Source organism: Psittacula echo (assembly GCF_963264785.1).
Source record: "Psittacula echo genome assembly, chromosome: 27".
Lineage (NCBI taxonomy): Eukaryota > Metazoa > Chordata > Aves > Psittaciformes > Psittacidae > Psittacula > Psittacula echo.
The window spans coordinates 3,527,510-3,548,973 of NC_137762.1; the positions used below are offsets into that span (position 1 = coordinate 3,527,510).

General features: G+C 63.0%; 3 protein-coding genes across 8 annotated transcripts; all 3 read left to right on the top strand.

Annotated features, from left to right (window-relative positions):
* The first annotated feature begins 1,341 nt into the window (after nt 1-1,341).
* Nucleotides 1,342-12,058, top strand: GALNT6 (polypeptide N-acetylgalactosaminyltransferase 6). 5 transcript variants are annotated; one of them, XM_080635383.1, is made up of 11 exons: nt 1,342-1,474; nt 4,867-5,461; nt 6,231-6,403; nt 7,350-7,499; nt 7,580-7,814; nt 9,035-9,152; nt 9,253-9,453; nt 9,815-9,946; nt 10,709-10,810; nt 10,900-11,052; nt 11,165-12,058. In XM_080635383.1, the coding sequence occupies exons 2-11, from the start codon at nt 4,974-4,976 to the stop codon at nt 11,276-11,278; spliced, it is 1,866 nt and encodes a 621-aa protein (XP_080491509.1). In that variant the 5' UTR covers nt 1,342-1,474; nt 4,867-4,973; the 3' UTR covers nt 11,279-12,058. The 5 variants fall into 5 exon arrangements, with proteins under 5 accessions (XP_080491509.1, XP_080491513.1, XP_080491510.1 ...); XM_080635387.1 differs by having other exon boundaries at nt 9,815-9,909; nt 11,165-11,305; XM_080635384.1 differs by lacking the exon at nt 1,342-1,474 and adding an exon at nt 2,500-2,558.
* Nucleotides 12,059-13,019: 961 nt separating this feature from the next.
* On the top strand, nt 13,020-14,743 carry CELA1 (chymotrypsin like elastase 1; the record flags this gene model as incomplete). The annotated part of the gene is made up of 8 exons (XM_080635425.1): nt 13,020-13,065; nt 13,157-13,239; nt 13,331-13,431; nt 13,665-13,787; nt 13,875-14,011; nt 14,260-14,405; nt 14,489-14,638; nt 14,726-14,743. Exons 1-8 carry the CDS (start codon nt 13,023-13,025, stop codon nt 14,741-14,743), a joined length of 801 nt encoding a protein of 266 aa, XP_080491551.1. The 5' UTR covers nt 13,020-13,022.
* Nucleotides 14,744-15,393: 650 nt separating this feature from the next.
* Nucleotides 15,394-20,107, top strand: BIN2 (bridging integrator 2). Of its 2 annotated transcripts, none has more exons than XM_080635449.1 (12): nt 15,394-15,496; nt 16,783-16,863; nt 16,980-17,034; nt 17,174-17,268; nt 17,425-17,520; nt 17,598-17,705; nt 17,800-17,885; nt 18,293-18,368; nt 18,558-18,640; nt 18,889-19,519; nt 19,670-19,750; nt 19,895-20,107. In XM_080635449.1, the coding sequence occupies exons 1-12, from the start codon at nt 15,419-15,421 to the stop codon at nt 19,994-19,996; spliced, it is 1,572 nt and encodes a 523-aa protein (XP_080491575.1). In that variant the 5' UTR covers nt 15,394-15,418; the 3' UTR covers nt 19,997-20,107. The 2 variants fall into 2 exon arrangements, with proteins under 2 accessions (XP_080491575.1, XP_080491576.1); XM_080635450.1 differs by having other exon boundaries at nt 18,892-19,519.
* The last annotated feature ends 1,357 nt before the right edge of the window (nt 20,108-21,464 follow it).

Here is a 21,464-nt window from a genome sequence, read left to right on the forward strand (position 1 = left end):
CAGCCAGAAAGTCCCATTTATTGACAAATCTACCTGGAAAAGCTGCATTTCACACCAAGCTGGCCCCAAGGGATCTCATCCTCATGCAGTGCCGTGTCAGGAGTACGACAAACCCATACAGGGAGCAGTTTCCAGCAGTGGGGGCACAATTCCCCCTCCTCGAGATGCTCAACCCTGAGCCAACTCCAACTCCAGCTCCAGCTCGTGCCCCCATGGGATGCATGGACCCAACATTGCTACTCCAAAGGCAAACCCCTCTGCAAGGTGGTCCACACATTTCTCCTTGCTTTAGCAGCTCTATTGGGATCGGCCTTGCCGGCTTTACCGTACTGCATCCATGCCTGCCAGCCTGCAAAGTCCCTTTGAATGGGAGCCCCGTGCCATCTCCATGAGCATAAGCACCCAAAGCAGCTTCGCTTCCTGTCAGCCTGCTCGGGTCCGCTGCTCTCAGCGCTACAAATGGAAGCTCCGGCTCTGTAATGAGGGGCTTGATGGAGCCTCCTGTGACGCTTGGGGCGATGTGGATTCCCCAGCAGGGATGGAGAAGGGCAGGAATCCCGACCGGCCCCAAGGAAGCGCACCCGGCACAAGGGAAACTGCAGGCGGAAGGGTGAGGTTTGCTCCCAGCGCCGCGGAGTCCTGCGCTTCTCCCACCGCGAACGAGCCGTGGGGATAAAACTGCAGCATGGTTTTGGCTGTTCGGGTCTTAAAACCCAAGGCTAAACTTTTTGCACCCCCCAAAGCAGCTCGCCCCATGGCTAGCACAGCAGAGACTGAGAGGATGGATTTTGTCTGAGCTCCCTAAATAACCATGCCAATGAATTATTGATGTGCGATGTGGAGCCGTCGCTCCCAAGCAAACCTGCACTGATTTTGTACGATTCCTGCTGGGGGGTTCAGTCCTTAAGAGCTTCTTCATTGCCCCCAGGTTACTTTGGAGACTTTAACCTCCTGCAGCCTGAGAACACCGAAAGAGCAGGGAATTGGGTGCTTGGGGCTCAGCCGGACTCAGAGGGGCTTCAGCCGCGTTCTCCCTTGGGGCCGGGGAACGGGGCTGCTTTAATGCACCGAAACACCCGTCCCGTCCCCCCCATCCCTCACCCCACTGCGGACCCCAGGAAGCGAAACCCGCTCTTTTCTCCTCAGAATCGCACTTACTGCGGTGGGGACCCCTCCTTCCCCCGGCCGGGCGGCTGCGGCGCCACATCAGCCCCTGCGAGTCGCAGCTGCAGGCGTCAGAGCTCAGCACCAGCACCCTTTGGGGCAGGGAATTTCCCCTTCGGTTTCTGTGCTAAGAGCGAAAGCCCCGCACGGCCCCGAGGCAGGAAGCAAAGCGGCAGAGTTGGTTCCAGGCAGCTGCTGCGCGAACCCGGGCTTTAAACTTAGCTCTGAAAAGCACAGGAGATGATTTCAAGGCCCAGGGTGGCCTCATGGTGGGTGGCTGCTGGCTCCTCTCCCTGCTGGCTGGGTAAAGGTAGGTGCCTTTTCCGTGCCTCAGTTTCCCCCCCCCCCCTTCTCTTTAACTTGGAGCCTGCTGGGTATCTGTGTGTCTGTGGTGCCCCGGAGCCCTGGCTGACTTATCCGCTGTGAGACAGCTCATATTCAAGCTAATATCCCAATAATCCAAGCTAATTCTTACTCTGCCCCTGCTCCAATCTTCTAAATCCTCCATGGAGCGCAGCAGCCAAAGCAGAATCCTCGGCTGGGTGATGAAAACCTGCCCAGCGCTTGGCCCTCCGGCATCCTGGTAAAGCCACTGGCGCTTTCCCCATCACCTTCCTGCTTCTCCACCCTCCTGTGTGCCTCAACCTCAGCCTCTCCTGGGGCGCACAGGTGGTGTGGGGGCTGCTCATGCCCTGACAATGGGCTCACTGTCTCATTGTCCCTAAAGGGGCTTTGAGTGGCATCAGCGAGCTCTCACCTGGCTTTCCTGGGAAGTCTTGGTGCAGTGTCTGATGCTCAGGCTGAAGCTTCGTGACCATCATCCAGTGTTAACCACGGCGTGTAAGGACGTGGGAAAGGGGGTGCTCAGAGTGGGGAGCTCCCTGCTTGGGGCTGCCACCCTGCTGCATGCAGGCTTCGTCCCCAAGCACAGGCTTGGGGCACCCGGGGAGAGCATCAGGCTGATGCCATCGGCAGGGGAGGGCCAGGCTGAGAAGGGATCACAGAGGAATGGGAACGATTGGCAAGCCCCCGTGTTAACACTTCATTGATAGCAACCGGCCTGCTCACAAAACACATTACCGGTGATTATCGCATCCCACTAGAACCGGCAGTAAGTAACCTCCAGCCGCAGGGAACCGCTGTCCGCACGCCGGGAAGCTCAGGGGGCTCCGCAGCACCCGTGGAATGGTTAACGAATAAGACTAAAACCAACAGCGCCAGGCCCTTGTGGCTCCTATGGCCTCGGTAGGCGCTAGGACCGCGCGCGGCTCCTCCCCCCCCGGGCGGGCGGCGCTAGGACCGCGCAGCGCCGCCCCGTGCACCTGTACCCCGGGGCGGTGGCAGCGGCCCCGCCCCGCCGGGACCGCACCTGCGGCCGCGCGTGCCGAGAGCCGGTGAGCGGGGGGGGGTATCCGGTAGCTCCGGTCCCGGTCCCGATCCCAATCCCGATCCCGTTCCGGACCCCCCGCACCAGGTGTGCCCGGGCGCGCTGCGGGAGGGGCCGGGACAGAGCCCCCGGCTCTGGGGAACGGGGTTCCGGTAGTCTCGGTGCGGAGCCCCCCCCCGGGGGAAAGGAAGCGAGGAGAGGGGAGGGTTGGGGGGGACCCTTATGGAGCTGCACCCCCAGGGAACGGGTCCCTGCACGGGGTCCCCGCGGAGGCAAAGAGGGGCCGGAGGGTTCCGGTGCGGAGCCCCCCTCACTGCTACAGCGGGGGAAGGCTCTGGGGTGCGGGATGGACCCGCACAATGAAGCGGGGCCCGGGGCTGTGCGGCTCGCGGTAGGCAGGACCCGACTCCCTTTCACGTCCCCCCCCCCCGGCTGGGCAGAGCTGCCCCCAGCCCGTCACCGGGGCCTCGGTGCCCCGCGGGCTCATCCCAGCGGCGTGAGGCCGGCGGCTGGACGGGCTCCCCCCGCCCCGGCCATCACCGGCTCCTGGCGGGGTCGAGCCGTTGCGGGACCGTGCCCCCCGCGTCCCGCTGTTGGCTTTTGGCCATGCCGGCCGCTGACGCCGTCGCCGCCGTGGTCAAAGGCTCCCGGCCACGTCCTCGGTGCTGGTTTGCGTTTATTTTCGTTATTCCTCCTTTTTTTGGCTCCTCCGCCCTCGGAGCGCTCCTTGCTTCCCCCTCGCCCCACGATTCCTCCCTCCCGTGCCCCGGAGATGCTCCGGCTGCCACCACATTGCCACTGAACCCAATTCCCCCCTCTTCCGAGCCCATTTCCCCCCTCTTCCGAGCCCATTTCCCCCCTCTTCCGAGCCCATTTCCCCCCTCTTCCGAGCCCATTTCCCCCCTCTTCCGAGCCCAATTCCCCCTCTTCCGACCCCTCCGGGCTCCACCGGGAAGTTTCGGTGCTGGTTTCCCTGAGCGCAGGGGGAGCCCCATCCCAACAAGGGATTTTCGGGATGGGACGGAGCAGCACCAGCCCCCGCGGTTCTGGCAGCAGAGTGCTCGCAGCTCTTTCTTACTGCAGCTCGCTGCAAAATCCACCTCAGCGCTACTTGGAAGGGAGTTTTTGGGGGGTTCTTTTGCTTTTTGGGGAGGGGGTTTGGGGTTGGAGCCCTCGGGAGCTGCTGTGCACTGACCCTGTCCCTGCCGCCACGGCCTTTATCAGCGTCGCACAGGGAGCTTTGTTAACGTGCTCCCAGCGATGTGGCAGGAAGGAGGTGGTGGAAACGGGGTGTTCCCACCGTCTCGCACGGCGGTGGCTCCCCGTGTGCGATGAAAGCATCAGGGCTCAATGCGGTAGCTCTGAGGGAGCTCCTCAGGAGCATCTTTGCTCACGTATGGGTAGAAACGAAGCGGATTTGGGGGGGGGGGGGTTTCCCTTCGTTCTGCTCTTTCCCTCCCTTGCCCATGGAGCTGACGCCTCCCGGTCCCACCGCGGCTCGGGAACGGGCGCCCTTGGCAGTGAAGCGTGGTCCAGCCGCCGGCTTTGATCGCCGCGGGGCTGAAAGCAGTGACCCCGGGGACCGCCTCGTCCCTCCTCCTTCCCAAGGCGAAGCTTCCTCACCCTTGAAGTTGCTGCAGGTGCCCTCCTCCGCTCCGGGGCCGCGCCATTGCCAAGGGGACACAAAGAAAAGGGGCACAAAAAGAGAAATAAAGGAGGAGGAAGGGGGGGGACACACCGAGGAGGAGGAGGAGGAGATGCTGGTGAATGGCTCCCATGGAGCTTGTCCATGCTCCGGCGGCAGCGGCTCACAAAGAACAGCCGCGGGAGGTTTGCTGGCGCTGGGAAAGCTCGGCCGGGTCCCGGTGGTGCTTTGTAGCCGGTGCTGAGCTCTCGGTGCGGGGTCTTGCACACGGTTTTCCTTCCCAGCAGCGGGAAAACCACCGGGGGGAAGGCTTTTTCCAGCGGGGAAAAGGATTTCAGCTCGTTTTGTCGCTCTATTTCAATGTTTGGTAGCGGGGAGGATGCTGCTGCGCCAGCCTCGGTACCAGGAGAAGCTGCTGGGGATGTCCCATGCTTGTGGTGGCCGGATCCAGCTCATCTGGCAGTGCTGTTGAACAGCGCTGTTTCCTGGTGGTGGATTTATAGGCTGGAAGGGCCGTGGGGGGGAGTGGGTTTTGCAGGTCTCGTTTGCTCCCTTTGCAGGAGGTGAACTTCATATTAGCATCTAATGAGCAATGTATTGATATCAAGTGGGTGCCCCAAAGCGCATCCAGTCTGTGAGTTAACCCGCAGGTGTTTCTCCTTCTCTCCAGGCCAGAGGACCAGAGCAGAGCATCATGAAGCACCCTGAGAGCCAGCACCCCTGAGACACCCATCACGGCAGGGAGGACCCTCCAGAAACCACAGGGAAAAAGGGAAAATGAGGCTTTTCCGGAGGCGCTACAGCCCCTTGAAGGTGGCTTTGGCCGGCGCCATCTTCGTCATCTTCCTCTTCATCCTGCAGAAGGACGTGGGGAGCAAGGACCCGCGTGAGGAGCCTTGGTTGAAGAACATCGTCCAGGGGAAGGACCAAGTCCTTGACCTGATGCTGGGGGCGGTCAACAACATCCGGGACTCGATGCCGAAGCTGCAGATCAGAGCCCCGGTTCGGCAGGAGGAGCCGGCCCCCAGCGCTCGCTCCTGCCTGCCCGGTGTCTACACAGCAGCAGAGCTTCGGCCCCTGATGGAGAGACCCCCCCAGGACCCTGCCAGCCCCGGAGCCGACGGCAAAGCCTTCAAGAAGGATCGATGGACACCGGAGGAGACGAAGGAGAAGGAGCGGGGCTACGAGAAGCATTGCTTCAACGCCTTCGCCAGCGACCGCATCTCCCTCCAGCGAGCGCTGGGACCCGACAGCCGCCCTCCCGAGTGAGAGCCTGGTGGGGCTGCAGGCTCCATCCATGGAGAAATGGAGCGGGAAACGGAAGCGGGTCGGGGCAGCGGCACCAGGGGATCAGACACAGGGAGAGCTGGAAAACCACCTCCATTTATGAGTTTCCCCCCATTTTTGTCCCCTTGGCGTTGGTTTTTAACAGCGTCGGGCAAAAGCCAGGGATGGCTCTTTGTGTCTCCACGGACCCGCTTGTGGCCGGGGGGCTCCAGCATCTTTCCCCCCTCCTTCTCCCTCCTTTCCCTTTTATTCCAGCCGGCTCCTGTAATCGGACTTTTTCTTTTCTTATCCGAGTGGAACAGCCCCGGCCCCCCCCGGGGCGCGGGGGGCAAAGGAAGCAGCACAAACCCGAGGGATTTCCTCGCCTGCCCTCCAGCCATGGGCTGCCAGATTAAAGCCTCCCCCAGGCCTTGTCTGCTCAAGGGGGGTGGGCTGGGGAAGGCAGGGGGTGGATAGAAAGGCTTGAATAGGAGCTCGAAACCCAGCGCTGGTGTGAAGCTGGTGCCCCCTGCGCTGGCAGGCGATTATCCGTGCTTAGCAGGTGTAGCAGGCACAATGGGGGGGACACCGGGGCCAGGAATGTCATTCACTCCACCGCCGGCGGGGGGAGAGGTGGAAATCAATGGGAATCAAAGCAGCGATGAGCTGGGAGCCGCCGGGGCCGGGGTCTGGGAGGCACGGGGGGGGGGGTTCTGGGTCCGTGATGCTGCCCCAGTTGTGCTTAGGCCGCTGCTTTCTGTCCCCGAGGTGCATCGACCAGAAGTTCAAGCGGTGCCCGCCGCTGCCCACCACCAGCGTGGTCATCGTCTTCCACAACGAAGCCTGGTCGACGCTGCTGCGGACGGTGTACAGCGTCCTGCACACCTCCCCTGCCCTCCTGCTCAAGGAGATCATCCTGGTGGACGATGCCAGCACGGACGGTGGGTGGGAGCTGTGGCGGGATGCAGGGGCTGGAGGGATGCAGGGGGATGCCGAGCATCTTCCCTGGGCGCAGCGGTTCGGAGCCCCGCGGAGGAGAAGCTGCGGATGCACCCAGCAGTTCTTCCCCATCGCTTTGCATCCGCCCAGCAGCACCCTTGGGGATTTTCCCTTCTCAGGCCCTGCTGTTAACCCAGCCCTGGAGAAAAGCCGGGTGCTCCTCCCGCATCCTGCACATCCCTCATCAGGGTGCCCGCGGGCTGCACCCATCCTGACCTACACCCACTGCAGATTAACCTGTGGCTCAGCCTCACGGTGCTGGGAGGAGCGGACTTTGCTCCCTCTCCCAACGTTCCCTTTCCGCCTGCACTGGCTCCCAGGGAGCAGAGCCCTCGGGGTGCTGCGGGCCTTTCTCATCCACAGGCCTGCGGTGCTGGGCATGGGGGTCAGAATCAGGGTCCCCTCCCGGGATGTGTCTCTGGACATCCTGGCTCTCACTTGGCCCTTCCCTGCTTTTGGCTTGGCTGCATCTGCCAAAGGGGAGGATCATAGAATCCAAACTGGGTTGGGTTGGAAGGGACCTGAAAGCTCCTCCAGCTCCAACCCCTGCCATGGGCAGGGACACCTTCCATTGGAGCAGGGTGCTCCAAGCCCGTGTCCACCCTGGCTTTAAACACTGCCAGAGAAATCCCAGTTTCCTTCTGTAACACCTCAGTGCAGAGCAGGAGGCCTCCTCACCCCATTGCTCCCCTGATCCCTCTCTAAGGGGGGTTAGCAGTGGCTCCTTTGCAACGCTCACGTTCTTTACCCAAACCCCCTCCTGGATGCGGGGGAAAGGGGGCTCCGAGCGCCCGGGATCTGAGCGCGGGCGCAGGGATGGGGTGGAGGCAGCAGGACGCAGGGACTGGCGTCTCCCCCTCCGACAGAGCGGCCGCTCTTTGCCCGCAGAGTACCTGAAGGACGAGCTGGATCGCTACGTGGAGCAGCTCCAGATCGTGCGGGTCGTGCGGCAGCAGCAGCGCAAGGGGCTGATCACAGCGCGGCTGCTGGGGGCCAGCGTGGCCAGCGGCGAGGTCCTCACCTTCCTGGATGCCCACTGTGAGTACCCACCCCAGGAAGCAGCGGCAGAGGGGAAGTGGTGAGCGCTCCATGGCCACCCCTTCCCTGTGTCCCACCAGGCGAGTGTTTCCACGGCTGGCTCGAGCCCCTCTTATCCCGCATTGCCCAAGAGCCGACGGCCGTGGTGAGCCCCGACATCGCCACCATCGACCTCAACACCTTCGAGTTCTCCAAGCCTGTCCAGAACGGGAAGCAGCACAGCAGGGGCAACTTCGACTGGAGCCTGACGTTCGGCTGGGAGGTTGTCCCCCCCCGGGAGAGGCAGCGGAGGAAGGATGAGACCTTCCCCATCAAGTAAGGATGGGGAAGGGGGGATTGATCGGCTTGGATGCTCATAAAAGCTGATGAGCGCTGGGAATGCCGTGTCCAGACCCAAAGGCTGGGATGAATCCCCTGAGCATGCGTGGCTGCTGCAGGGTAAAGGGAGGGCAGGCAGGGCTGACAAAGAGCTGAGGGCCCTGTGCCGGGAAACTGCCCCTTCCTCCTGTTGGATTTTGCCCCTTTTCCTAACAAATCGATGTTTTCCCTGTTGTCATCAATGCCTCCGGGAGGGTGATGCTGCCCTTTCCCGGTGCAGCTTCCACCGTGGGATGCTTTGCTTGAGGGATCTCAGGTGGTTTGCGCCTGGGAGAGGATGCTCAGACATGGCCAGAGCTGTGGGGCTGGCACAGAAGATGCCTCTCCTGGGGTTCAGAGGACATGGAGCCATAAAGGCCCTTTGCAAACCCCCCTTTGAGTTGCCTCCAGCCACCCCTGCAAAGCCTCTCGTTAAGGGTTTAATCACCGCCTTCTCTCTCCTTGCTCCTGGGTACCGGCTACGTGGGCACCTGCGCTGGCCCAGCAGCAGGAAGGTGCCTCCTGCAGATCCCATTGCACCAAACCTCCCGGGTTTCACCCCCTTGTTTCGCACGGAGAGAAACCGAGCGCTGTTTTTCCCTCTGCACCTCCCCGCTGGTGCCCCGCTCCGTTGGATGCTGCCACGGATGCTGCCTGGCCCCATCCACGCCCCGTCCCCCGGCTGGCAGCAGGGCTGGCTTCGTGCAGAGGGCACCTGGGAGACGCTCCCATGCCCATAAAGGTCCCTTGTGCCAGGAGGAGGAGGTTTGGCTCCCGGCGGAGCCTCATCTCCGCTCGGCAGGAGCGCGGCCGCTCGGCGGATCCCGCTTTATTCTCCTCTTCCCCAATGAAAGCGAGTTCCTGTTCCAGCCTCCCCTAAGGATCAGATGGAAAAGATGAGAGCAGCAGCAGAGCGGGCGGGCGCCGCGCTCCCAGCTCCCCCCTTCTGCCCTTCAATAGGCTCTGGGTAACAATATCCCCATTGCCTGGAGTCGGAGCTGGCAGCCAGCCCCCCACATGTGATGCTGTCACCTTCCTGCGAGCTGGGCCCAGCCCCACTGCCGAAGCCAGCACATGTGGGGCAGGGAGATGGGGGGACACTGCTCACGGAACTTGGGCTCCTGCTTCTCTGGCTCTATTTCACCCCTATTCTGCTGCTCTTTCTCCCTTCCCCATAGGTCCCCGACCTTTGCTGGTGGCCTCTTTGCCATCTCCAGGTCCTACTTCGAGCACATTGGCTCCTATGACGATCAGATGGAGATCTGGGGGGGCGAGAATGTGGAGATGTCCTTCAGGGTAAGGAGGGGTTGGTGCCATCTCCAAAGGGCATCTTCAGGGATGCTCCCCATTGGGGGCTATGGGGACTGCCCCAGGCTCAGGCTGCGCCTCCCCATAGGTCTGGCAGTGCGGGGGTCAGATTGAGATCATCCCTTGCTCCGTCGTGGGCCACGTCTTCCGCTCCAAGAGCCCCCACACCTTCCCCAAGGGCACCCAGGTCATCTCCAGGAACCAGGTCCGCCTGGCCGAGGTCTGGATGGACGACTACAAGGAGATCTTCTACAGGAGGAACCAGCAAGCTGCCCAGATGGCCAGAGAGGTACTGAGCACCCCAGCGGGCTTCCAGGAGGGGTTTGATCCTGCTGGGAGCTCAGGCCTGAGCAGGGGGAGGAGGTGGGCTCAGCCAAACCCCTGTTTCTGGGGATGTTCTACTCCATCATCGTGTTTTCTAGTAGGAAACCAGGGGGTTTAGGTTTTTGATGTTAAACATCAAACCCTCGCCCTGTGATGCCAAAACATCCCCGATCCGGAGCCGGAGGGCACCTGCCCTGCGCTGGCCAGCCGTGTCCATCACCCTGTGCCAGCGCCAGGGCTCTGGGCCCCAGCTCGAGGGGGGGCTTTGCTGCTTCCTTGCTGGCTTTGGAGGTTGGTTTAATTCTCTCACGTGGCTTTGTCAATAGAAGACGTATGGTGACATTGCAGACCGGCGCCGGCTGAGAGAGCAGCTCCACTGCCGGAACTTCACCTGGTACCTGCAGACCATCTACCCCGAGATGTTCGTCCCCGACCTGACCCCTACGTTCTATGGCGCGGTAGGTGCCGGGTGCCCGCAGCATCCCGCTGGGCTCAGCCCTTGCCTAGAAACAGCATCGGCACTGAAGTCCCCCCGAGGTTGGGTTTGGGGGGGGGCTGCATTTAAAGCAGCACTCCGGGAGGTTCTGGTGCAGCCGCGTCCGTCGCCGTGTCCGTCCCCGGCTGGTGGGGCCGGTTTGGGCTCTGGCTGACAATGGAATCTGGCAGAGCTGGTTTGGAGCGAGTTCCGGGGTGGGGGATCCGCGGGGACGTGGCGCTGGGTTTAAACATTGGGTTAAATCAGGCGGCAGAGCTGAAAGCTCCCCCAGCGCTGACGGGTGCACCCGAGGAGCAGAGCTGGGGCCGGGCCGAGCGGAGCCCCTGCTCCATCCGGGAGGACGGAGCTGCCAAAACCCGGCCCTTGGCTCCAAGCTGGGTGTTGGGGTCCGGGTCCTGCCCCTCTCCGGGATGGGAATGAAGCTGTGGGACGTGGCACGGGCAGGGCGAGGGCCGGGCGCTGGCTCCCGACCAGCTCCTCCTTCACCTTTGCTTCCTGAAACCTCACCTCGGGCCGTCCCCCCTTTGGCTCAGTGGGACAGAGGCGTTGGCGCGGGCGCTCCTCACGTCCTGGAAAGGCCGAGGGACCCGGACGCAGCTCCTAGCACCGGGGTTGTGTTTGTACAGCAATGAGTGCCCTGCAAAGCCCAAACCCCAGCTGCGTCCCTGCCCCGGCCCTTGCAGCACCGTCTCCCCCCCTTGCCCCTTTGTTTGCGCCCCTGCAGATCAAAAACGAGGGCACCAAGAGCTGCCTGGATGTCGGCGAGAACAACCACGGTGGGAAACCACTCATCATGTACCCCTGCCACGGGCTGGGGGGCAACCAGGTGGGCTCCCATCAGCCGCAGCCTTTCCCTCTCCCCCCACCACCCCATGGGGGTCCCCCTGACGCCCGTCTCCGGTCCTGTCCCCCCAGTACTTCGAGTACACGAGCCAGCGGGAGCTGCGGCACAACATCGGGAAGGAGCTCTGCCTCCGGGCAGGAGCGGGCTCGGCCGAGCTGCGCGAGTGCCAGTACAGAGGGAAACCAGGGCGGGTGTCAGCCAGCGAGGAGTGGGAGCTGGCGCAGGTGAGGAGATGCCTCTCCATCCCAGGGACCACCCGAGGGGACGGTGATGCTGCTGCTGAGGGTGCGTCCGTTCCTCATCCCGCCGGCATCGCTGGGCTCTGTTTTCCACCAGGACCGGCTGATAAAGAACCCGGCCTCTGGGATGTGCCTGACAGCGCGAGGGAAGCACCCGGGGATGGTTCCTTGCAACCTGGCAGACCCCCACCAGCTCTGGTCCTTCACTTAGAGCAGCCCAAGCCCCCCGAGCTGCCCCCAGCCGCGCTCCGGAAAGCAGAAACCAAACCAAACTTCCTCCTTTCTAATTTAAGAAGCAGAAGCCTTAAATATGCTGCATTTCATGGTTGCCTTGAGCTCAGTCTTGTGCCTTTGGAGCGGGGGAGCCCGGTGAGCCAAGCTCGGTCGGCCGTACCCCACAGAGCCTGAACCCAGCCCAAGGATGCTCTTGGGTACCGGCTGCTCATCCTCCCCGTCCCTGGCTCCAGCCAGAGACTCTGGAATTCACATCGGGCATTCAAACCCTCCCTGCCCGTGAGGAGGAGGACGGCCATGAGCCGGGCAGCCCATCCTGTGGGAAGCTGGATCATGGGTGCCCCATGTGGACAAGGGAATTCCGCCCTCCAGGAGCCAGCCCTGGCCGCCGTGGCGCTGCCAGGATGCTGGAATTGGGCCCAAGGGACCAGCTTGGTGCGGAGGGGGAATGAGAGCCCTTTTATTGCTCTTTTTCTTCTGATGGTGGCTCCCGGGTGCGATCCAGCTCGTGCTGAGCTGGAGGGTGGCTCCAATGCACGGCTCCAATGCACCGCGGCAGCCTCCCGGAGAGGAGAGGTCTCGCCAGTGCCCGGCACAGCATCGCTCCCTCCCTTGGTCCTCCTCAAGCCCAATTACTGTAGCTGCCACCTCTTTGCCATTTAGAGGGGGGGGAAAACCCCTCCTGGAATTGGCGTGGGGATGGAAGAACCATCTTTGGGTATAGGACATGGAATAAAGAGATGATTTATTTTATGGACATCCCGTCTCCGGCTTCCTCAATCGGTTTCCCTCCCTTTTCTTACCCTGGAAACTCCCTTTTGCAGCCCCAAAATGGGTTTAAAGCTATTTTCGCAATGATCTGTCCCATTTGCAGCGGCTCCAAGCTGGGCTGGGGTGTCTTTAAGCCGGGGTGGAGGCTTTGCTGCTGTCCTTTCTGTGCCCATAAACCAAATAGTGATTATTTGGAGACCTTTTTCCACTCGGAATTGTGTGTTTTCCTTGCAGATAAGAGCAGAACTGCAGCAGGTGCTTTTCTTGCCTTTTCATCTTCTTTATCTGGGTGACTCCATCACCGCCCCTATCAGAAACACCGTGTTCCAGCCATTGCTCCATCACGGGGGCAAACCCCTCGATGCTGTGGGTTCAGCCCCCAGAACAGCCTCAATTTCTGTCTGAAGGGCGGAAAACTCGACCTGTTCTGGCCAGAAGCCATGCTGGTGTTGCAAACCCTGCTGGCGCTTCATTTGACCCCAAAACAACACCCCATGGAGGTCGTGTCAGGTCCCTGCCCCGGTGCTGGTTGTCCCAGGTGGGGTTTTTGGAGGAGGTGAAGTTCTTGCCTTGTATTTGGCTTGGTTTCCCTGTCCCCGTGGTGATGCAGGCACCCTTCGTGTGTTGGATAAACCTCTCGGAGGCACCTCACAATGCAGCCAGGGCTAAAGGCTGGAGGAATTCACGACACCATTGCCCGAGATGTGCAGAAGACGAAGATGCAAGAGGGGGCATCGTCCCCCCAGGGGTTGGGGCTGCCTGTCCAAGGCCAATGGAATCTTGGGGGTGGTTTTGGCATTGATCTTTGGGCTCGTGTGTGTTTTGGAGCAGGGACCAAGGCTGCTCGATAGGGCCGTGGCACCTGGTTTTCTTCCCATCCCTCCTTCCCCGTCCCCTTTTAAAGCCGCTGCGGTGCAGCCCCAGCCCCAGCCGCACCTCCGTGGTCCAGGATGATGCTGCAGCTCCTGCTCCTCGCTGCCCTCGCCCTCTGCGGTACGTGCTCTGCGGGACGCCACCGGCCTGCGGTGACACCGCTCTGCCCGCGGGTCCCCTCTCCCCTTCCTCACCTCCTCCTGTCCCACAGGGCGCTGCTCCGAGCCGGCTCTCAATGGGATGCAGCGGGTGGTCGGGGGCACCGAGGCGCGCTCCCACTCCTGGCCCTCCCAGGTGGGTCCTTCCCGGGAAATCCCATAGGGATCTCATCCCGACCGGGACCCCGCGGTGAGACCCCCTCATGTCTCGCGTTCCCCCTGCCCAGATCTCCCTCCAGTATTACTCCAGGGGTAGCTGGCATCACACCTGCGGAGGGTCCCTCATCCATAGGAACTGGGTGGTGACGGCGGCCCACTGCGTGGACAGGTGAGCAGGCCCGTGGAAAAGCCATTTCCCACCAAAAACCTTTCCAAGGGGAAGTTCTGGCTGTTGCAGCCCAGAGAGCAACGCTCCTTTGAGGTCTGGGGTGGTTCTCCGTGAAGGGGTTACGTGGAGCATCTCCGGGAGCATCTCCCTGGGCTGAACCTTTCTCTATCAACCCACTCTTGAGGTAAGCGTGATTCAGGGCCTGATCCTGTGGTTTTCCCCCTTCCCAGCAGCGACCTGACCCTGCGCGTGGTGGCCGGCGCTCACAACCTCAAAGCGGGTGATGGCAACGAGCAGACCTTCAGCGTGAGCCAGATCGTCATCCACCCCTCCTGGAACGGCGAAGCTGCCAGGGGGTAGCACCCGGGGAAGGGGGCTTGGGGGGGGGCACACTGCTGGGAATGGGGATGGTCCTGACAACATCATCTCCCTCCTCTCGCCAGCTACGACATCGCCCTCATCCGCCTGTCCAGCTCTGCCCAACTGAATGACTACGTGCAGCTGGCGGTGCTGCCCCAGGAGGGCTCCGTCCTGGCCAACAACTACCCCTGCTACATCACGGGCTGGGGGCTCACCCGCAGTGAGTGCCCATGGGTCGCCCTGGCCCTCAGTCACCCCCAAACCATGGGAAGCTGAAGGATGCTTTTCAGCCTTTCGAGGCCCGGGAGGCATCAGGCAGGGCTTTGGTTGGATGTGCCTGGTGTTGGTTGGGGTCACACCAAGGTTTGGCGGGGAAGGGTCTCAGCGGTGGCTGTGGGCTCTGCTTTGGCAATGGGAGGGTTGCTGCGGTTACCAGCGCGGCATTGACCGGGGCTTGGTTGTGTGCAGCCAACGGGCAGCTCTCCAGCGTCCTGCTGCAGGCGTACCTGCCCGTGGTGAGCTACCAGGTCTGCTCCGGCTTATTCTACTGGGGCTCCGTCGTCAAGACCACCATGGTGTGCGCCGGCGGTGACGGCGTCCGCTCCGGCTGCCAGGTACAGCCCCGGGGCCTCACTTCCCCACCAGCATCCCCCCAGTACCCCCGTTCCTCCCCTTGCACGCTGCTCCTCGCCCGCAGGGTGATTCCGGAGGCCCCCTCCACTGCGCGGTGAATGGGCAGTACCAGGTCCATGGCGTCACCAGCTTCGTCTCCAGCCTGGGCTGCAACGTCCAGCGCAAACCCACCGTGTTCACCCGCGTCTCTGCCTACATCCCCTGGATCTCCAGTGTAAGGCGGCCCCTTGGGCGCTGAGACCTGGCACTCTCCTTGCTCCATCCCTGCTTGGCTCAGCCGTTGCCTTTCTCCCTCTTGCAGGTGATCAGCCAGAACTGAGCGGTGGCAGAAGAGCCCCATCCTGCTCTGGGGATGGACATCATCTTCCCACACGTGCTCATTGGAGGGGTTTGAACTCACTGGTTGCTGTCAATAAAATCTGTTCCTCTCTCCGGTGTGCTCATGGATGCTTTGTCCCACCGCAGGCAAACCTTTCTCTTCCAACCCTTAGCAATCCCCCCGGCTGCATCCCTCCTCTTCCTCACACCTTCGGGAAGAGCCGCTGGGAAAAGCAACGGGGCCTGGGCTCTCAGAGCAGTCAGAAAGCTCTTGGGATAATGGAAAAGGGGAAAACGCCGCAGATCCCCTTCATGGGCAGCATCGGGATACAGAAGAACATGGGGGATTCCAGCGGGACGTTTCCCTGCCATCAGCTCCACTTCATTTCCAACCCCACCTCCCTTGCAACGAGAGACGTGGGGCTCAACGCCTGCCACCACCTTGCCCCATGGCTGCTCCCTGGAGAACCACAACCGCGCCTGGCCCAGGGACAGCACCAAAACTGCCCCAGAACCCAACGGGACCCCGAGGCAGGCAGGGCCGGAGGCGCCGCGGGCGGGTGCGGGTTCCCCAGCACCTTTCCGGGGGTGCTCGGCGGATGCTTCGCCTCCAACTTCCTCCACCCACAGCATCGAACCGCAGCGGGCGGGCGCGGGCAGGAGCGGAGCTGCGGCCATGGCCGAGGGCAGGGGCAGCGGCGCCGGGCTCTTCGCCAGGCAGGTCCAGAAGCGCTTCAGCCGGGCGCAGGAGAAGGTGGGTCCGATGCTGCCCCCCCAGCCCCAGCCCCGAAGCCCCTTCTCTGCTTTATCCTCTCGTTTCTACTTGGCACGGAGGGGGTGGCACAGTGGGCACCGCTCAGCACCCAGGGGTGCTCGGAGGGTGTTAATGTGGGTGCTCCGGGGTCGACGGCATCGATGCTCCGAGGCTTTTGGCTTGATGGCATCTCCCCAAAGTCCCTCCAGGCTGCTTTGGCAGCCGCTGGCTTCTCTAAAAGCGGGGGTTTTCCACCCAAAACCCCTTCCGGAGGCGATGGGGGGGCCGTGTGCTGCGGGCGGGGGGGTCCCTGGGGCTGGCCAGGAGGGCCGGTCCCCATGGGGATGGTGCTGGGGACGGTGCTGGGAATGCCGGCAGAGCCCGTGCCGGCCGTGCAGGAAGCGGGGGGGAAGGGCTCCGGAAGCGGGCAGGAACGGGGCAACTCTCGGCTGGTTTGGGGCTGTTGGGGGCAGATCTTTCCCATTGCCTCCCCACAGGCAGCAGCTCCTGCGCCAGGGGCAGGCGAGGCCCCAGCCCCATCAAACCCACCGGGTCCCAGGTTTCCTGGCTGGGCCTCGGGGCTAAATTCGGCTTCCCCACGGCTGTATCAGCCGGGGCCAGGCTCTGGCTGCTTCCCGGGACATCAGCGTCTTCCTGGACACGGCAGGAAGCAGCCTTTGGCCACAGACCCTGTTCATCCTCAGCAAAGAGAGGCAGCACCCAGGCCTTTGCCTGCACTCATGGTGACATCCATGGACGCGCTGGGGCACACAGGGCTGCACCTATGGGGTTCATAGGGTAGGGTGGTGGGTGAGCACCCAAAAAGTCACCGTGTTCCTCCAAACAGTAAAAGCACCGAGGGATGTGCCAAAACTCTGCATCCCAAACCCCAGCTCAGCATCGGCTCTGCCGCATCCTCGGCAGCCCCTGAATGGAGCTGAGCCTGGCTCCTACAGGAGCTGGAGCCCGGTGGGCAGTGCTGGGCTCCGGGTTGATGCCGCTTCATAGGATCATGAAACCAGGGAATGGTTTGGGATAAAGGGACCTTAAAGCTCCAATCCAGCTCCAGGGACACCTTCCGTTAGAGCAGCTTGCTCCAAGCCCCTGCCTCCAACCTGGCCTTGAGCACTGCCAGGGATGGGGCAGCCACAGCTTCTCTGGGCACCCTGTGCCAGCGCCTCCGCACCCTCACAGGGAAGAGCTTCTGCCTAAGAGCTCATCTCAGTCTCCTCTGTTCCAGTTTGGAAATCCGACTTTTTCCCAATCTCCCCCTTTCTCCATCCCAGGTTTTGCAGAAACTGGGCAAAACGGTGGAGACCAAGGACGAGCAGTTTGAGCAAAGCGCCTACAACTTCCAGCTGCAGCAGGTTACAACGGGGAGCAGGGAATGGGGGGGACGGGGACACCCCAACATCACCCCATGGCCCTGCTGCCCCCCGGGGTCACCCATCCCTGACCCAGGCCCCGCTGCGTTGCTTTGCAGAATGAAGGCAATAAACTGTACAAGGACCTCAAGGCTTTCCTTGGTGCTGTGAAGGGTAAGGGGCTTTGCTGCCCCATGGGCAGCACGGAGGGGATTGAGCATCAGCTGCATGCTCTTACCCGGGATAACGAATCGAAGCCAATAAAGGCTCCATTGAGTCCCTTTAACGCTGTCCCATCCCTGCCCCGCTGCAGTGATGCACGAGAGCTCCCGGCGAGTGGCCGACACACTGCAGGAGATCTACAGCTCCGACTGGGACGGCCACGAGGAGCTGAAAGCCATCGCAGATGTGAGCCCCTTGCCGTGCCCCTGCGGTCCCCAAGGGTCCCATTCAAGCATGGAGCTGAGCCGGGGGGGTCCCTGTGGATGCAGCGCAGCACGTACGGCCGGGGGGATGCTGTGGGGGGGTCCGGGTGTTGTAGCCCTGTCCCCTCTCTGTTCACAGAGCAACAACCTCCTGTGGGACGACTACGAGGCGAAGCTGGCCGACCAAGCCCTGCGCTTGATGGAGAACTACCTGGCTCAGTTCGGGGACTTCAAGGTACCCCCAAAGGGCTTGGTGCTGGGGGGGGGGGGGGGCAGGGGCCCGATCCTGGCTCAGCTTTGCCCCCTGCCCAGGAGCGCATCGCCAAGCGAGGCCGAAAGCTGGTGGATTACGACAGCGCCCGGCACCACCTGGAAGCTCTGCAGAGCGCCAAGAAAAAGGACGAGGCGAAAATAACCAAGGTCCTGCCCCCCCCCGGGATCCCCCCCCCCGGGCACAGCACCCCCTGCCCCTGCTGTCCCCGCACGGCCACAGCCCCCCCGTTCCTCCCCGCAGGCTGAGGAAGAGTTTAATAAAGCCCAGGCTGTGTTTGAGGACCTCAATCGGGACCTTCGGGAGGAGCTGCCCGTTCTCTATGGCAGGTACCGGGGGTGCCGCAGGGCTGGGGGGCACGGTCCGACCCCAGGGGATGCTCCTGCCCAGAAGCCGATGGCATCGCGGCTCCCTGTGTGCAAAGAGGGAGGCAAAGGCAGCGCCCCCCGGACCCTGTGGGACCCCTCGGGAAGCATCATCTGAGCACAACGACCTCAAAAGCGGTCGCTGAGCCCCACACACGGGCGGGGGAAGCGGGGGGGGGGGGCATCATTTGCCCCCCATGGAGGGAGAAAGGGGGATTTTGTCCCCAAAGGGACCGGCAGCGGAGGCTGCGGTGACAGCCGGGAGGTGGCAGCACCACTGCTGCAGCGAGGCCACCCCGGGACAGGAGGATGGGGGCTCAGCATCCCCGAGCCCCCCCCCAGCTCCCGCCGTGTTTCCCCCCCCCCCCCAGCCGCATCGCCTGTTACGTGACCATCTTCCAGAACATCTCCAACCTCCGCGATGTCTTCTACAAGGAGATGAGCAAGGTGGGGGGCAAGGTCCCTTCACCCCCCCCGGCAGCCTCACAGCCACCCCTTGGTGCTCTGGCTGCACCTCGAGTCCTCATTGCTCTTCATTTAACTCAGTAACTTAATGCAGCTCGAGGATGCTGGTGCTGCTGGTGATGGGTGGCACCGGGGGGGCCCCTCTCATGTGTTTCTTCCCTCCCCTCCCAGCTCAACCGCGACCTCTACGAGGTGATGAGCAAACTGGACAAGCAGCACTCCAGCAAAGTCTTCATCATCAAAGGCGTCCCCAGGTAGATGGGCTTCAAAAGGGGGGCTTCAAGTGGCTTAATCGCCCCCCCATAAAGCAGATGGGGTGACGCAGCCCCCAGCCCTATGGCACTGGGGTGGGTGAGCATCACCCAGCGTGGGGTTGAGGGTGCTTTGGTGGTGCTGGGTTGGTGGTGCCAAATGGGGCAGCATCGCCCATGAGGACCCCAAGGGTGATGCTTGTAGATGGTGTTCGAGGTGGGTTTAACCCCCCTGTCCTCCCTCCCCCCAGCAGCCGCCGCTCTCTGGTCATCTCGTCCCCGGTGAGCCCCCCGGCCATATTCCCCTGCCCGGGGAAGGCACCGGACTGGGGGCCCACGGTGGAAGTGGAGGCGACGGCGACGTCCCCCGGCGCGGGCAGCGGTGCCACCGATGCCATCTCCAATGGGGAGCTGAGCACCGCTGTCCCCAGCCCACCCCCCGCGTCACCCGCCAGCGGGGCGTCCCTCTCGGAGACAGCATCAACCTCCAGCGAGGAGACCCCGGAGCCTGGCCGCAGCCCTGAGGCTCCATCCCAAGAGCTGGCGACATCGGGGGGCGCCGAGGGCATCGCCACCTCCCTGGCGTCGCTGATCCTATCCGAGGCCATTGCCCAGGCTGCCGGCACCGCGCCGACAGAGCCGGGGCAAGGCACAGCCCACACAGGGGACCCCCATCAGCCGGACCCCCATGGCACGGCCACCCCTGCGCAGGGGCGGGCTTGTCCCATGGAGCCGCGGTCCCCAGTGCGTGTTCCCTGCCATGAGCCGGGTCCCGACGCGTGTCCATCGCTGGGGGGTGAGCTGGAGCCGTGCCGGCCCAGCAGTGACTCCGAGGAGAGCGTGGAGGTGATGGACATCGAGCCCAAGGTGGCCAGGACTCAGGTGAGGGAGCTCTGCTGATGGGGAGGGAGATGCCGTGGTGGGGGCAGTGATGCTGGGGGGATCCCCGGCTTGTTCAGAGACTCAGATCCTGCTGGGGGGTGGCCGGTGGGGATCCATGGGGCAAATCCAGTGACCCTCCTCTGTTGGCAGATGGGGCTGGATTCGGCCCTCGACATGGCAGCGAGTGGCTGCACTGGGGACCCCGGCTCCTCCTCCGGCTCCACAACCGAGGTGGGTGCTGTGGCACCGTGGGGGCAGATGCTGACCTGCCCCCCCCCCCCCCCCATCCGGACTGGGTCCTTCTTGGATCCAGTTTAATCCAAGCACAAGGGCTCCATCCCACCCAGCTCAGCATCGCCTCTGTGTCCCTGCCAGGAGCAAGGCTGTCCCGGGATGCCAGAGCAGGATGAGAGCCAGGACCCGCCACCAGCAGCAAGCCCCCCCCAGGACCCCAGCGAGACCCTCACCTCCCTCTGAGCCCAGAACCGGTGCCTCTGGGTGCCACCAGCAGATAACGCTCTTCCACCATACCCGTGATGTGCTTCCACCCCCATCCCGGCTGGAATAAAGGCAGAAAAGGCGGTGACAGGAGGTGGTCGATCTCCACCCTGCAATAGCCCTTCCCTGGGGGCCATGGGAGTGCGGGGGGGTCCCCGCCTGTGGCTTTATGGTGCCCGAAGCCGAGTGCAGGAGGGATTTGTCGCCCTGCTGTCAGCGCCCGGCGCCGCTGTGACTCAGGGAGAAGGCGTGGAGCCAGTTCTGCCGGCTCCAGGGAATGTACTGCCGTGCACAAACCAGACAGGGCCCGAACTCACCCCCCCTGCTGCAAACATCCCACACATCAAAGCAAAATCCCACTGCCATTTGGTGCCCCGGGGCAAGAGCTTCATGGAACCATGGAATGGTTTGGGTTGAAGGGACCTGAAAGCTCCTCCAGCTCCAATCCAGCTCCTGGGACCCCTTCCACTGGAGCAGAGTGCTCCAAGCCCCTGTGTCCAACATTGCCAGCCATGGGGCAGCCACAGCTTCTCTGGGCACCCTGTGCCAGGGCCTCAGCACCCTCCCAGGGAAGAGCTTCTGCCTAAGAGCTCAGCTCAGTCTCCCCTCGGGCAGGTTCAAGCCATTCCCCTTGCCCTGTCCCTGCCTCCCTCGTCCCAAGCCCCTCTCCAGGTTCCCTGCAGCCCCTTTAGGCTCTGGAGCTGCTCTCAGGTCTCCCCTTCCCGCAGCAGAGGGGCAGGATCCCCTCCCGGAGCTGCTGCTCCCGCTCTGGGGGTGCAGCCCCGCACCGGGGGGGGCTCTGGGCTCAAGCACTCCTTGACGCCGGCTCATGGGGACCCCAAGTCCCTTTCCTCAGGCTGCTCCATCCGGTCCCCCCCCATCCCCGGGCCGGCTCCTCAGCACGCAAGGGGTTAACGGGAGAGGTGTTCCCGGCTCCGTCGCTGCTGCTGCCGGACTGGAAAGGTGAGGCAGGAAAAGGGCAACGCCTCGGCTCGGGCCGCACTCGGAGCCGCACATGGTGCCGGCAGCCGCGGGCCAGGCTCGGCGGGCGCAGGTAGGGGCGAGGGGACCCGGACATGGAGCGTTCGGGGGGGGGGGGTTTGGACGGGGAGGCCACGAAGGATGCTCAAGGCTGGGTGCCGGTGACACCGAGATGTCGGATGTGGGACAAGGGCTTCCAGGTGGGTTTCGGGTGGATGCGGAGGTGAAGGGGTTGATCTTGCTGCAGAGAGAGGCAGAAACAGGGAATCCATCGGGTGCAGAGGAGAGGGGAACGCTGCTCCCGGGATACCCAGCGTGGGGCGCGGAGGAGAGGTGGGGGTGAGCTGCAGGGATGTTCTGCACATCCCGGCCTCCATTCACCGGGAATGGGGATGAAGGGCTGTGAGCGGAGTATCCCGCATGGAGGTTTTAGGGAGCTTTGCTGTGGGAACAGCTCTTGAGCAAC